Source organism: Drosophila yakuba, chromosome 2L, assembly GCF_016746365.2.
Source record: "Drosophila yakuba strain Tai18E2 chromosome 2L, Prin_Dyak_Tai18E2_2.1, whole genome shotgun sequence".
In the NCBI taxonomy this organism is placed as follows: Eukaryota; Metazoa; Arthropoda; class Insecta; order Diptera; family Drosophilidae; genus Drosophila; species Drosophila yakuba.
The window spans coordinates 26,802,480-26,818,847 of record NC_052527.2 but is presented as its reverse complement, the minus strand read 5'-3'; the positions used below and the strand labels follow the sequence as shown (position 1 = coordinate 26,818,847).

Sequence of the window (16,368 nt, the reverse complement as noted above, 5' to 3'; positions counted from 1 at the left end):
CGATATTGTCTTAAATAAAAATTACCTTTCAGCGGCGAGTATCCGCCTTGTTTTTGTTATGCAAAAACCAGAGCCCTCAGAGCGACGTTTGTAGTCGTAAATAGCAATTTTTGTTGACGTGCGCACCTTTGCTTGGGGATAATTCAATTCTCCTCGCTAAAAAAAATTATAGCCAACTTATCATAATTTTTGTATGCTAGCCTTTTAATTCTTTTTTGTATTACATGGCACTAGCCAACAATCTATTACTCAACAAAATTATGCTATTTTTGTAACTAAAACAAAATGAGTAGGTAAACATTTCCAGAAGGGGTGCTGACGCGAGAAGTGGAGTAGGTCAAAACCGATGACATAACGTTTGACGGACAACCTTGACAAAAGGGGATCGTATTGCGCGGCCCGCGACGATCCATCAGACATGCGGACGCATGAAGGGGAGGGAACGTGGCCGAAACAATGCCCGCTCGTTTTACAATCAAGCTAAAGCTTGTGGGGCAGTAAGGATTGCTGACTGACGAACGGTACGAACTTTTAAAGGTACTACTAATATTTATTCTCGTTATGTTGGAGAGGTGAGGGGCTTACCAAGATCCCACGACCCAAAATCGTCGAGCTTACGCTGGCATCATGGTGCCTGAACGTCGGATGCCCCTCCCTCGGCCAGAGTCCTTTCCCAGGACACAGGCACGAATACACCACGTAACAGCACTTGTATCCAAGAACGAATGCACTTTAATCCGAGAGAAATGCAAAGACAATTGCAAAAGACAAGTCAGCAACTCCAAAGCTCTCTCTCTTTATTTGATCAGAACCCTAAAGTTTAAAGTCCATATTAGAAAAGATCGAAACCGATTCTTGAACGTCAATCAAATCAGAGTAATTATCAGAGTTCAGTTTGAGGTCTAATTATAATCGGTCGGTGTTTTTCTCAAGAATAACAAGAGCTATAGTCGAGTTTCCCGACTATCTGAAACCCGATACTCAGCTAGTGGAAGTGCGAAGGAGACTCTTCAACACTGACAGTTTTTGGCGGTTTGTGGGCGTTAGAGTGGGCGTGGCAAAAAGTTTTTTGGCTAATCGATAGAAATTTACAAGGCTAATACAAAAATGAAAAAATATCAAAACATTTATCAAAAGTGTGGGCGTGGCAGTTTTGGGCGGTTTGTGGGCGTTCGAATGGGTGTGGCAGTATGATTTGACAAACTTGCGCTGCGTCTATTTCCCTGGAGTCTGTATGCTTAATCTCAACTTTCTAGCTTTTGTAGTTCCTGAGATCTCGACGTTCATACGTACAGACAGACGGACGGACGGACAGACGGACAGACGGACAGACGGACGGACAGACGGACATGGCCAAATCGACTCCGCTACTGATCCTGATCAAGAATATATATACTTTATATGGTCGGAAACGCTTCCTTCTGCCTGTTACATACTTTTCAACGTATCTAGTATACCCTTTTACTCTACGAGTAACGGGTATTAATTTGTAATCACTCAGTAAAATGAAATTATATTTTTTTTACATATGAGTATTGCGATTATTTAATTATGTATATATAAGATATGCATAAAGGCGTCGCGGCGCCGCAGACAGAAACCTTTGTATGGAGAACTCCAAGATGTGGACAAATTTACTTTGGACGGGGCGGGACCTTCCCTGCTCCAGAAATAATATAATCAAATAAAAAGACCAACTAAAAGAGGCCTTTCTTCTCACATAATACTCTATATCTTATAAAAAGTCCTGAAAAGTAATTTTATCCAGTCTAGCACCTCTTACTCAACTTGAAGGTTCATATCATCCTATAATAGACACAGGAACCGTAATAAATGAAAAATCAGAAAAGTCAACCAAACCAATTCCTTTTTAATCGAAAACTAATTTTCTAAGGCTAAATAATTTTATATCTGTTTTAATAGAATTGATCCTTACGCTTGCAATATTATGGCTGATTCCATAAATATATTTTATACGGCAATTAAATAATTTGTTTACTCTTGTGTTCAGGTGTACTATCCGTCTATCTTCAACAAACTTCCTTAATAATAAGAGTTGACACACTAAAGAATTTATAACCCAGAATTTATAAAAATTTACAGATGCCAAAATTTACAGCGCAAAACAAGTTTTTACCCTTCCTCGGTATCTATCTATCTTTTTGCCCTGTTTTTTTCAAACAATATATTCTACGTTAGATTATTCCGAACAGCCTTCATATTGCTATGATAGGAATCTTGGGAAATATTTTAATTAAAGACAACTAAAAACGCTAAAGGCGAGTTCCCGTTACTCAACTAGTGGAGTTGCGAACAAGAAATTTCCAAATTTTTCTGGCACATCCATATAAAGTGGGTAAAAAAGTAATAACATTATTTAAAATAAAGTATTGAAACAAAACTATGGGCAGGTCAGTTCTAGGCGGCTTGTGAGCGTGGGGTAGGAACTCAACTATAGCGTTCTGTATTTCTTGTATTATTATTTACACTACGAAGAACGCAGGAGATAGAGGCCAAAGCAGAATGCATCTGGAACGCGAGAGAAAATATAAGTACATCCTCAGAATTTTCCAGCATATGTATGGGAAGGCACCCTTTATAGGAAACGAAGATGTGGTTCCCTAGAAGCTGTGCTTTCCGCGCCAACTAAGGGAAACCGTTCTACGAGAAAACCACGACTCTCCAGCAGCCGGCCATGTTGGCAGTCGAAAAACAATAGCTCGATCAGCAGCCCGGTACTACTAGCCAGGAATGCGGAGAGACGCAAGGGCGTACGTTCAAATCAGTGGCAGGCAGCGGGAAAAATGTTGACGCAAGTCTCGGAAGAGCCCTGGGCAACAATGTATGCCGACTTCGACAGACCATTGCCGAGGCCGAAGCATGGAATCAATATGTTGGTGCTAATTGACAGATTTTCTAAATGGACTGAGCTGGCACCTTTGCGAACAACTACGGCGAAAACGTTGCAGAAAGCATAAAGGGAACGCATAGTCGCGGAGTTTGGAGTCCCGAATGTGGCAAACGACGCCGTGCGCCGGAGGAAGAGACGTGGGGAAAGAGAGTTTGAAGAAACGGAATCTGCAGTGAAAGAAGAAGAAAGAGGCTTTGGAGGAATAAAATATGGATAGCGAAAGTGACACGACACGATCTGGAGCAGGACAGCAGTAGAACAGTAAGCGTCGGCGTGCATGGTTAACGAAAGCAACGGCACCACGCTGGACTTTAGACCAGGCTAACAGTAAAACAGTGGATTTTGGATCCGGAGACTGGAGACATTAAGGACTAAGGGTTAAAGGAGGCCTATATAAGCAGGCCGAAAGCTGGACAATCAAGGAGAACGACGCGAAACAACGAAATCAGCAAGAGAGCTACTGCCGCGAAAGCTGGCAAATAGCAAGACCGCGACCTCGAGACGTTCGGGACGAAGAAAGTCCCCGAACTGAGACTGATTTTGGTGAAGACCCGGTCGACTGTGTCGGATATTCTGTACGTAAACCAGACGATTGCCTGGAGCGTCCGTAAGAACAAAGCAGGCTTGGTACCGGCGCCACCAGTAAAAGCAGACGTGGGACTGTCATGTTGTTGTTTCACCAGGCGATTGCCTGGAGGACACAGTCGTTAGCAACCATGAGTCCGCATACGACAGCAATCTCTAGTCGAAGTGTCGAACACCCAGCAACGCAGTCCGCACCATCCAAGACGACGAAAGAAAGCGAAAGCGAGGTCGTCGAGCAACCCCATCCAGGTATGTCCCCACCAGCTTGAGGAAAGGGTTAGACGAACGTTCGTCTTTCACTAGGCGTCTGGCAGCGGGCACGGCATTCGCGGGAGACACTTCTCTAAGCCTATCTCTTCACCACTAATATCATGGTGGCGGTTGTACCTGGACAAGCAAACACCACCCAAGTGGATGAGAATCGAAAAACAACCAATAAATACGCAGCTGAACAAAAAGATTTTGAAAATATTTTTATTCGCTCTGTCCAACGTTTGCCTTAGGGCCGATTTCAAGTCGGACTCCTTTTTAAAAAGGATCCTAGTATACTTGGCATGTCATTTCAAACGGCCGAAAGGCGTTATCTTCAGCTTAAGTCAAGACGATGCACTGTCAGATATGTATCATACATTTATGAAAGAGTACAAAGATCTGGGTCATATGTCTATAATACAATCTGCTCCTCTAAGACAGCATTTTTACATCTCCCATCAATGCGTCTTGAGTCCTGAAAACACTTCATTTCAAGGCGTGTTTGATGCTTCAAGGAAAACATCAACAGCTGTTTTATTAAATAAAGGGGGGCTTTTCTTAACATTGCTAAATTTTAGATTAAATAAATTCGCTGTTACAGCCGACATTTTTAAAATGTATCGCCAAGTTGGCATTGCTGATGAAGATCACAATTTTCAGCTAATTCTTTGGAGAGAAAAAAGCTCGCAGCCGACATGCTTTCTGGCTTTGACACATATATATGTAGGTCTACTAGAAATTTGCCAAGTTAAAGAAGTTTTACTGTCAGAAAATTTTCCATTGGCCAAATGGGCCAATCATCTAATCATCCAAAGTTGTGCACTGATGAGGGCGAAAATGTATTAAAGGTCAACGAGACAAGCTCAATGAAGACTATCGGCATATGGTAGGTGAATGTAGATGAATGCGAATGAAGCGCAACATTTATCGAGTTGATTCTCGACGCCCTTATCACAAAAGCAAAAATTCGAATGCAAAAATTGTGGAAACAGAAACTAGATAGATAGAGATACTTTATGTGATCTAAGCAGAATAAAGCTATGTCCACGGGTCCATGGTTCTTACGTAGAATTGACCACAGCTCCATAGGTTTAATTTCTGCGCAGAAGTACAAAGCTCAGAAAACAAAAAATGTGGGTCCGTTCATACAGTAGTTTATGAACGGGACATATTAAATAGAATTTTTGAACTAATTGAGCGGCAATCTTCCATCTCTAAAGTCTTCGAATTGTTGCGTATATCATGCTGTTCTGCTACAGAAATTATTTACCCAATTCTCATGTTGCGTCGGCCATTGAAAGAAGACTTGCCTTTTGGAAAATAGTGCAAGCAGTGCGAGAACAGATTTCAACGATAAAAATTGATTCTTTAAAAATCGCACGTTTTGCAGCCAAGTATTTAGTCGTTAAACCCCTTTATCCATGAATTTCACGAAGATGGAATACATTTTAAAGTCATTAGTAAAGTTGGTAAGTTACTGCAGGGTATCATACGATGCGAAATTTCCTCTTTTTTTGCTGATATTTTTATCCAGATATTTATACCCAACCTGCATATTAAAAACAAGAGAGAACGCTATTGTCGAGTTCCCCGACTATCTGATACCCGTTACTCAGCTAGGGAATGTGCGAAGGAGGTCTTCAACACTGACAGTTTTTGGCGGTTTGTGGGCGTTAGAGTAGGCGTGGCAAAAAGTTTTTTGGCAAATCGATAGAAATTTACAAGACTAATATAAAAATTAAAAAATATCAAAACATTTCTCAAAAGTATGGGCGTGGCAGCTTTGGGCGGTTTGTGGGCGTTAGACAGGGCGTGGCAAAAAGGTTTTTGGCAAATCGATAGAAATTTACAACACCAATACAAAAATGAAAAAATATCAAAAAAATTTTCAAAAGTGTGGGTGTGGCAGTTTTGGGCGGTTTGTGGGCGTTGTATGTAAATTTGTTATTTGTTACAGAAAAAGGGTATACTAGATTCGTTGAACAATATGTAACAGGCAGAGAGAAGCGTTTCCCACCATATAAAATATATATATTCTTGATCAGGATCAATAGCCGAGCATATATATATATGATCAAGAATATATATACTTTATATGCCTACGCCTTGAAATGAAAACTCGATTGTTGCAGTTATCATATAAATCGAAACGGCCAGATCGGGCCCCTATATCATATAAACCAGCTAGTTATCATCCACAAAAACTCAGCGTCATCCACATTATGAATCGTGGATATAAAATCGTTTAAAGGTTCCGTTTGCCTTTAAATACACCGTCTTCAAATTTTCCAGATTGTTTCTCGAACTATGGAATAGTTAACGAAACACGAAACTCGGTTACATAAATTTATAGGATTATAATGTTTTAAGAATTTATATTAAAGTAAGTAAGTATTGTTTTTATACAAAATATAAAAGTATAATAGTTTTGCAAAAACTAATTCGTCCTGACTAAGATCAGGAATATAAATAAGGTTGAACTTAAACATATAAGCAAGCTATACTTAGCTTTCCTTAAAAAAAAGAGGCCTACCTGTAACGACCAATCTCCAGTTTGCTTATTGTAAATGGAAGTGAAGCGCTGATCCGAAGTGTAAGTGCTTTCAGAAACAGTAAGCAGATGTAAGTCTCTATGCCTTATCCATGACACCTATTAAAAAGTAAGTTTTGTTTATTTTCTTATTTTCAGTTTCTTATTTTTTTGCAATTGGTTACGGCAAACAATAAATATATTGTGCTTTAGTCTATATTTTACTATATTATAAAATCCGCTTTATTTCCTCGGCTATCAGATTCCCGCTACTCGCAAACAAATCAAAACAAATGAAAGGTGTGGGCGTGATAGCTTTGGGCGGATATTAAAGTGGGTGTAGCAAAAAGTACAAAATAATAAGAATTTACATGTAAAGTAAGAAAATATTAACACATTTTTCAAAAGTGTGGGCATTACAGTGGGCGTGGCAACATGGGTCAACAAACTTGCGCTGCGCAATATCTCTGGGGTCTCCATGCTGAATCTTCACTTTCTATCTTTTATTGTTCCTCAGATCTTGACGTTCATACGGACGCGCAGGCGCTTTTTTCTGCCTGTTACATACTTTTCAACGAATCTAGCATACCCTTCTACTTTACGAGTAACGGGGATAATAAAATATATTTTATAAAAACAAATATTATTTAAAAATTATTATTTGTAAAATAAATACGAGGGCACGACGTGCGGAAATAAGCACCTAAAATCACTGCCATCAAATGTTTTTTCCATTTCTATATAATGCTATGCACCGACGGAAGACGCCAACGACGACTTTTACACTGCCCTTACAGCAACCCTCAGCAAGACACGGCACGGTGACATTAACATCCTCATGGGTGACTTTAATGCGAAAGTAGGCCCTTACAACACCGGACTAAGATCTGTCATGAGCCAACATGGAACTGGGACCCGCAATGACAACGGAGAGGGATTAGTGGAACTCTGCCAGCTATTCCATCTGGTCATCGGCGGCACAATATTCCCACACAAGGATGTCCGCAAATACTCCTGGACATTTCCTAGTGGTAACACGCGAACCAGATCGACCTCATTTGCATAAGCAGGAAATGGAGACACTCACTACTGGACGTACGGAACAAAAGGGGAGCATCTATAGACAGTGATCATGAGTTGGTCATTGGAGAACTTGAAATGAAGTTGAACCGCAACTACTCAAGGAACACTGATAACAGCCAACACCGACAAGCGATGATGCACAGATCCGGAGTTGGCGCCAACACATCATGGGAACTAGCCACACCACATCACCAAACGTGGCTACGGACTATAGAAGCATTGCGCCACCAAGGGGGAATACCAGGATACCCCCCCGCATGTAAGGGAGATTGTGGGCAACAGGGCAGCCGATGAGGACAACGTACCAGCCGAACTGCTTTAAGTTGACACTCAGCTGATGCATCCACATTTCGCACGGATATTGGAAGGCGAGACTGTAACTGACTCCTGGAGAGGCGGAATCATCGTGAAGCTCCCTAAGAAAGGCGACCTCAGCGACTGCAACAACTGGAGAGGGATAACACTGCTCAACACTAGCCATAAAATCCAAGCTACACTGCTGAACGAACGCCTCTAGGAAAAAATCAAGCCAACAATTCGAGACGAACAGGCAGGCTTCAGATCACACAGGAGTTGCGTAGATCAGGCAAACACACTACGCATAATTACCGAGCAAGCTGTGGAATGTAGAGGCCCGCTTTACCTCGTGTTCATCGACTTCAAGAGGCGTTCGACTTAGTTATGGCGATCACTTACAAGAAAAGGAGTACCTGCGAACCTCATCGCTATTATCAAATCGATGTATGACGATGCCAACTTGGCGGTACTGCACAACGGAAAAACAAGTGAACCTTTCCAGACAAACACCGGAATTCGGCAAGGAATGCCCTCTATCACCTCTTCTTTGGAACATCGTGGTGGACGAGTTAATGAGCGAAGTATGCTCGTCCGAGCGCGGAATTACGTGGAGCCTCACCAGGCACCTTAAGGATTTGGACTATGCAGACGAGAACTGTCTTATCTCTCATAGACTCGGCGATATAAAATTGATGACCTCGTCAGGATAGCCAGCGGCGTCGGACTCGAGATAAATGTAGCAAAAACACAAGGTATGCGATTTACCCACTCCAACCAAGGAAACATCATCATACATGGGAACCCAATCGAGTTCGTCAACAGTTTCCCATACCTTGGCACCATAATATCCAACAATGGTGGAGTGGATGATGATGTCTTGAGTCGCCTTGGCAAAGCCCGCTCAGCTGTTGTCTCCCAACCGCATTTGGTAAAAACAGAGAAATAAGCCGGCGAACAAAGCTCCGGATCTACAATGCGTGTGTGAAATCCATACTGCTATACGGAAGTGAGACATGGCTCGCTACGAAGAAAGTAACGCAAAAACTGTAGGTTTTCAGCAACAAATGTCTGAGAATCATATTTTTTTTTTTTTTACGAGCGAGTCCTTCGGCCACACCTCCCGCCCAACCGACCGAGGGGCGCTGCCATGTATCGTACGGCTCGAATCGCGGGAAGAGAGACGCGATATAGAAGACAGTTAAGGACTAGGAAATGTATATAGTAGTAAGATCTAAGAGTTCGTTAAGTATGTTAGTATTGATCGCTTTAAAAACGGCAGAGAGTCAGAATTAGAGATAATAGGATACAATCTATTATAGTCGTACTCTGTAGGGATCATGCAACTCATAATTAGATCTACAATGATTTAAAATTAGAGGTACATAATTTCTAGTAAATCTGCTCGGAACAGTGAAGTTTAGCCGACTAACCAGGTCGGGACTATCCACTTCACCACGAATAAGGTTAAAAATAAAGACTGTTCCAAGCATCGTTCTACGGTTAGCTAAGGAGGGTAAGTTAATTAACATTAATCTACTTGAATAGGGAGGTAATCTAAGGTTTGCATCCCAATTAAGGCGCCGTAAGGCAAAAAGTAAGAAGTACTTTTGAACCGATTCGATGCGGTCCGAGTAAACTTCATATTGTGGACTCCAAACAGGTGATCCATACTCGAGGATCGGACGGACTAGAGAAATAAATAAGGTTTTGGTCATGTAAGGATCATCAAATTCTTTGACCACCGTTTTATAAAACCAAGCACACCTCTGGCCTTATTGACAATAGACGAAATATGGTCTGAAAATTTAAGTTTAGGGGCCAGAAGAACTCCAAGATTATCAAGATGTGTTATTCTGTTCAAAAAGCACCCACTTAAAGTGTAAGTTGCGTGCATTGAGTTGGCACGATAAGAGTTCATAACTTTACACTTAGAGCCATTTAAGTTTAATACGTTATTACGGCACCAGGTTTGAAAGCGATCTAGATCGGATTGTAAGTCCAAATGGCGAGAAAAGTCCTTATATTGCAACCTTAATTTTACATCATCAGCGTACATTAGTACACGCGAATGATTTATTATTAAGGGAAGGTCGTTAATAAATAAGGTAAAAAGGAGCGGACCTAGGTGGCTCCCTTGTGGGACGCCGGATGTGACTCGGAGAATACAAGAAAGAGAATTTTTAAAGAGGACCCGTTGCGTCCTGCCATTCAGATAACTTAGAATCCAATTTAGGAGATCAACAGGAAACCTAATAAATCAAGTTTTTTTATTAAAAGTGAATGATTAACAGAGTCGAATGCTTTACTAAAATCCGTATAAATGACATCTGTTTGAAGATTATTTTTGAAGCCCTGTACTACGAAGGAGGTTAGCTCCAGAAGGTTAGTAGTTGTTGATCTGCGTTTCATGAACCCATGCTGACATGGTGATATAATTGACCTACAAAGGTGCTGCAAATGAGGAGCGATAACGTTTTCAAAAAGCTTAGGGATAGCAGACAATTTGGAGATTCCTCTGTAATTGCTTGCATCCGATTTGCTACCTTTTTTATGGAGACGGATCACAAAGGACTCCTTCCATATTTGGGGGAACTGTGTAGATTCCAGAGATAAGTTAAAGATAAGTTTTAGTAGAGGCTTGCACAAGGCTTCCGCACAGAATCTAAGCACACAGCCAGGAATTCCGTCGGGACCTGGCGAATAGACAGGCTTAACTCGCTGAAGATCATAAAGCAGTGAGCTTTCGTTTAAAGTGGGACAGAATATTAAATTTGACTTTGATACCGCGTAAGAGTAAGGCCGTTCAGAATGAGGTAACGTAGAATATGTGGTTTGAAAAAACTTGGCAAATAGATCGGCTATTGCCTGATCCGATGTTACCGAAGTATTTTCAAAAAATAGCGAGGAAGGGTAACTGGTTGTTTTGCGCTTAGTGTTAACAAAATTATAAAACTGTTTGGGATCCTGTGCGAACTGGAACTTACAACGGTTTAAATAATTCTTATAACACTGAGCGTTAAGCACGGTAAAATTTAACCGAGCACTTACATATTTAGAAAATATAGATTGAGAACCGGTATTTTTAAATTTTATATAAAGTCTGGACTTAACATTTCTTAGATGTGTCAACTCTTTATTAAACCAAGGAGGTTTGTAAGAGGTAGACGGATAGTACATCGGAACACAAGAGTTGAAAAATTATTTAATTGCAGTATAAAAAATATCTATGGCATCGGCCATTATGCTGCAAGAATATAGATCGGACCAATTAAAGCCAGATATAAAAAGATTTAGCCTCCGAAAGTTTGCCTAACGAAAACAATGAATTCGTTTGGTTGACTTATCTGGCCTCTCTTTTATTATGGTACCTATGTCCATTGTCACCTCGAAAGTTGGATGGTATGGATCTTCTGGTTGACTAAGAGGTGCTACTCTAGTCAGAAACACACTTTCAGGACTTGTAACAAAACATAGATCCAATAAACGACCAAGAGAATTTCGAATATAATTAACTTGCGACAACGATATGTCAAGCAAGCCGTCAATAAAGTCATGCTGTGCTATAGGCAGGAGAATATTCGACTGTTCTTCAGTGGACCACTTAGTGCCTGGTATATTAAAGTCACCTAGAAAAACTAGTTGGTCCCTATCGGCCAGTCTGTTTAAAACAAATTGGATAGCCGACAAATGGTTAATATATTCAGGAAATTCAGAAGACGGCGGAATGTACGAGCACGTAATATAAACATGGCTATCAGAAAATGACAGCTTTACGCATAAGAATTCTAAGTTACGGAACTCATCAAAAAGTACCTCCTCTGACGTGAGGGTAGACCTAACAGCAATTAGGACTCCCCCTCCCCGCCTGGAGGGACGATCATGGCTGTATACTGTGTACATACCTGGGAAAACTTCGGAGTTAAGTATCTCCGGTTGTAACCAAGTCTCTGTAAACACAATAATATGGGATGCAAAGGAAAGGTTATTATAATACAAATTAGTTAGCTTACTACACAAGCCTCTTACGTTTTGATAACAGATAGTGAGACTAGACTTTAGTTTTTTGAAGATAAAGAAGTAGAAGTAGTAGAGGAGGATGGGGCAGTGATCTGGCCACTTGTGGGAAGTTTAATTCCCACGGGCCTTTTTTTTTTCTATTTTTAATCTTAGCTTCAAACTCATTCACAATCATACTTTCCGGCCAAAAATCACCAGAACATATGGTTGAGAATAGCTCATTTGGGACAGTTATCTTGAAAGATGAGATGTCCCTAGCATAAGAAAAATTAAATTTTTCCACTTTTATGTTGTCGGCTTTTGTTTTGTCTTGTATATAAGACAGTACATCAGATGATGTTTGATCAGGGGAAAGCCGAGAAACAAAAATTTGTTTCTTTAGTGGAACCACCGAGAGGGGTTTTAGGACTGCAGATTGTGTTTCTGAAGTGCCAACTTGAGCCGGTAGTCCGGACTCAATATTTCTTTGTGGTGGTAAACAATTCGGGACGGGTGGAATCAGCGGTTGAGAAACCAGTGCGGACAAAACGGAATCTGTAGCAATCCCAGGCTGGACTCCCTCCACAACCGATTGATCGGATTGCACCGAATCTTTTTTAGCTGCCGATCTAAGCAACATTTGAGGGTTTGCTGCGATCGTCAACTGATTAGCTGTGGAGTCCTGTTGATCACTTGCCGAAGGTTGCAGGGCATTCCCCTTAGGCAGCCTACCACCAGCGGCTTTCTTGCGCTTTGGAGATTATTCTAATAGTTTGAGGCTATTAAATTGTGAATCAAGCGCAGAAAGAAGATCATCAGCTCGAAGATCATGAGCTCTCTAGCCACGCCAAAACTGCTGATCAGTCCTTTCAAGTCACCTTTAGTTTGGCGCATAAAAAGCTGCATTTCATTCGCAACTCCTAGGCAAGTATCACATCAGTATTTTAGATTAGGGCCTTTAGCTAGGTCATCACTTGTTCGGCCGTTAAAACCAGCGCACTTAGTGTGCACCATTCTATCACATAGCCAACAGGTCATTTTTGACTGCTCGGGCTTTATTACCTGACGGCATTTGTTATGGAAGCAGACAACATTGGTTTCCATGTTTAATTGGGTTTTGACCACTGTACCAAAAGACAAAATCAGACCTTGTAACTTGCCCTTCACAAGTTGGTCGACAGTGGTCGACACAGAGTCTTGCATACAAGAAAGCTTATGGCTCTAAAGCGCTCTCTTTCTGTCTTCCAGAGAGCCTGGTGCCAACTCTAAGAAATAGTGCGTAACTAAATCGCATGGCTCTCGCATCCTGCTATTCTAATGACCGTGTGCTCCACCTTGGGTTTCCAGGGACGCCCCCGGAGATTATAATGGCGTGCCTGATCCTAAGACCTCTTCTCCAGAGTAATTTACACTTAACCACATTTATTTTGCATGTGTTCCTGCAGCGTCCGATTACTATAATGTCGTCCTGACAAGAAAAGGCGTGTGGCATACGAATGGCATACCTTTCCATTGAAATATGCCCTTTCCCAACACCGTAAATGCTGTGTTCTTCCGGAATTCAGCTTCCAGCGTAATCTGTCTGTGTCCGCCTTCTAAATCTAGACCACTTATGTACTTCGCCTACCATAGCTGGTCTACAATGTTGTTTATCAAATTAACATTACTATTGGTAAGCTGTACGGGCTTCTAGACGGCTGGATGCATCCTTTCGGAAATAGCTCATGGACCCTGGCGTTGATTTCTCGATGCTTGACCGGATGATCATCCTTATATAAACTTTGAAGCTCTCGCCATGTCGTTGCATCCTTTGCCTGATGCAATATCATAAAGCCTCTAGGCAGAAAGAATTTCTGGAAACTTTGTTTGAACTCCGACCAGAGCCTGTTGTTTCCTGCCTTTCTCCAATCCGTACGTCATCGCATCACTCCACCTATTCCAGGAACTTTAACGGCTTTTCGTGTTTCACTCCACTTTTGCACCTATCTCTCCTCTCGCGGGTTTCTAATTTACGACCGTTTTGTGGAAGGGATACTCAATGTGGACTCCGACGGCCCTCGTTGTCTGCTCTGCGGCGTCGTGACGTCCTTGACGTCGTTTTCTCGTCGCCCACAATGCCAGCTCGAATGAGACCTAGGATAATATATTTTTTTTTATTAACCGTGCGGGGATTTATTACATATTCTCTTATAATATGAGAACTATTTATAGGTTTTACAATCTTAATACTATTTTATTTTGTCAACTCTTTATTTTAAACTGTCCTTCGATGAGACGTCCCTTAAAAGTTTTTTCGCTGGGCAGTTAGGTCTTTACGGCGGAGACGGAATTAATTGCTGAGTTGCCTAGGTGGTTGGGGCGCAAAGTAAGCTTGAAGTAGTATTTCCTCTTGATTTTGGCTATTGCATTTTTGACTGTTCAAGTCTTGTTTAATGTTTTCGTTTTGCACATACCACGGTTCCCCGGTGATAGTTCTGAGGCCACGTGAGACGTCTGTCGAGGTGTACTTCCAGGTATGTTACCTCTTGTGCTATGTTGGTATCACAATGTTTTTCGCAAAAACAAAATTGATGTGCTGGTATTATGTAGTAAGCTTAAAGGTACGGGTTGGGTCGGTAGAAGCAGATGTCGGATCCCTTCCGGGTTAAGGAATCATTATAATGATTGATTTTTTTTATCTGTCTAGGAAGTGACCAACTCTTGTTATGGCGTTTAATAGTTGGGTTATATAGCAATTGGCACAGTAAGGCAGCCGAGGGGTTTCTTTGGATTAATGTGCTCATTTAAGAGTTTTAAAATTGATCTTGGGTGAAACACGTTTGGCTCATGCTGGTGATTGGAGTCATTTGTTGAAGTTGGTAATGTATATGCTTTAGTAGCTTGGCTTGGTTGGAAGACTTTTTGTAGGTGAGCGGCAAATATACTCGTCCTGTCTTCATCACATCGAGCCCAGCCGCCTCTGGAATTTCTTATTGGCGACACGGTGACGGTCGGTGGACAAAGAGTTGGGCGAGCTCTCCACAGTAAATGCTTTGTTCTTGTTGTTGATAGTTTCTATATGTATCGACGTTTGGCATGCTCTTCTTTTTGTTGCAGGGCTTTGGTTAGCTTTTTTGTGGCATATTTTAGTCTCTGTTTAGCTGATGGGGAGCGTCGCTTTACATGCACTAATTGCTCGAGTTGTTTATTTGTCTTTTTTGTATATCTATTTTTTTATCTATTGTGTAAGTTTGGGGAGTAGAATATTGGTCTGCTGCAACACGAATGGATTCCAGTGTTGTGGTTGATTTGTCAATGTCGTATTCACGTCGCCTTTTGGGTTCACGTAAGGAATTGATCTTCCCTTATTTTAAAGCGGGGAAACAATATACGGTGGCTAGGCTAAGGTGGTTATTGTCCCCATCTGTATATTTATAGATGTGGCCTGCAGATAATTTTCAGAAAACAAGGATTCCTGTCCCTCCATCGGGTTCGGATTAGCACCGTAAAAAAGTAAGCCATTTATTTGAAAGTTGTTTTTGTTTGTAAGGTGTGTTTCCGAGATAAGCATTACGTCGATGTGTTTCTCGTATAGGAATTCAGTTAGTTCAAGTTTACATTGTGAAACACCATTAGCGTTCCACATAACTATATGTAGGGAATCACATTATTTATTTGCACTCTTGTTATACAAGCATTTGTATCAGGAGGTTTTTGGTTTCGCATAATAACGACATAACGACTAAACCAAATCATGTTTTTTGCATGGTGTACATCATGGCATCTATTTTTTTTGTTTAATTATACCCGTTACTCGTAGAGTAAAAGGGTATACTAGATTCCTTGAAAAGTATGTAACAGGCAGAAGGAAGCGTTTCCGACCATATAAAGTATATATACTCTTGATCAGGATCAATAGACGAGTCGATCTGGCCATGTCCGTCTGTCTGTCCGTCCGTCTGTCCGTCCGTCTGTCCGTCCGTCTGTCCGTCCGTCTGTCCGTCTGTCTGTCCGTATGAACGTCGAGATCTTAGGAACTACAAAAGCTAGAAAGTTGAGATTAAGCATACAGACTCCCAAGACATAGAAGCAGCGCAAGTTTGTCGATTTATGTTGCCACGCCCACTCTAACGCCCACAAACCGCCAAAAACGGTCAGTGTTGAAAACACTTTCACGCACTTCTACTAGCTGAGTTATTCTGAGGGCTAGTGATTTTGGTCCTTGCCAGACTCGGCGTACGTTGTTGGAGGTGTCCGGTTGCTTGTTTTAGTAGTTTGGCCTCACGGTTGCATTTGCAACCGTTACTTTCGGGTTTGCTGTGTGATTGCCCCCACAGCTCCTGCACCTTTGCTCGAGGGGTATGTTCTTGATTGCTGGGCTGTTTGCAGAAACGTGGAGATCTCTACAAACTACGTGATGAGTAAGATCGGACGTGGCCATATTCCAGTCAGTTTGTACATTGTACAGAAGTCTTGCGCTTATGCAGACCTTCTACTGTGATTCTACGATGCAGAATAAACTGTAGCTTGTAGATTAAATGAAACTCGTTTCTTTTTAAAGGCTTCGTTTCCGGTTCGAGCTCTTTCTTAAAAAGTCGTTGCGGATTTTTGTCTTTGTTCAGAATGTTAAAAACTGATTTAGCGGTAAAGCCTTTTTTTCTGTAGCGCCTCCGTAATTCCTTTGGGCATCACCTCGGACTCAATGCCCTTCAAAATAACTTGTAGACCCTTGCTG

The 16,368-nt window shown here is 41.5% G+C and overlaps 1 protein-coding gene across 18 annotated transcripts in view; it reads right to left on the bottom strand.

Annotated features, from left to right (window-relative positions):
- Window positions 1-16,368, bottom strand: part of LOC26536134 (protein CEPU-1) — a 427,226-nt gene that overhangs the window by 330,672 nt on the left and 80,186 nt on the right. For 15 of the 18 annotated variants that reach the window (XM_039370839.1, XM_039370842.1, XM_039370843.2 and 12 more), the window contains exons 3-4: window positions 11,561-11,605; window positions 6,282-6,398 (exon numbers count right to left, since the gene is read on the bottom strand). In XM_039370839.1, coding sequence (XP_039226773.1) covers window positions 6,282-6,398; window positions 11,561-11,605 — 162 coding nt within the window. Of the gene's footprint in view, window positions 1-6; window positions 157-6,281; window positions 6,399-11,560; window positions 11,606-16,368 lie in introns of those variants that run through there. The other 3 variants (XM_039370851.1, XM_039370853.1, XM_015189316.3) reach the window with 3 other exon arrangements.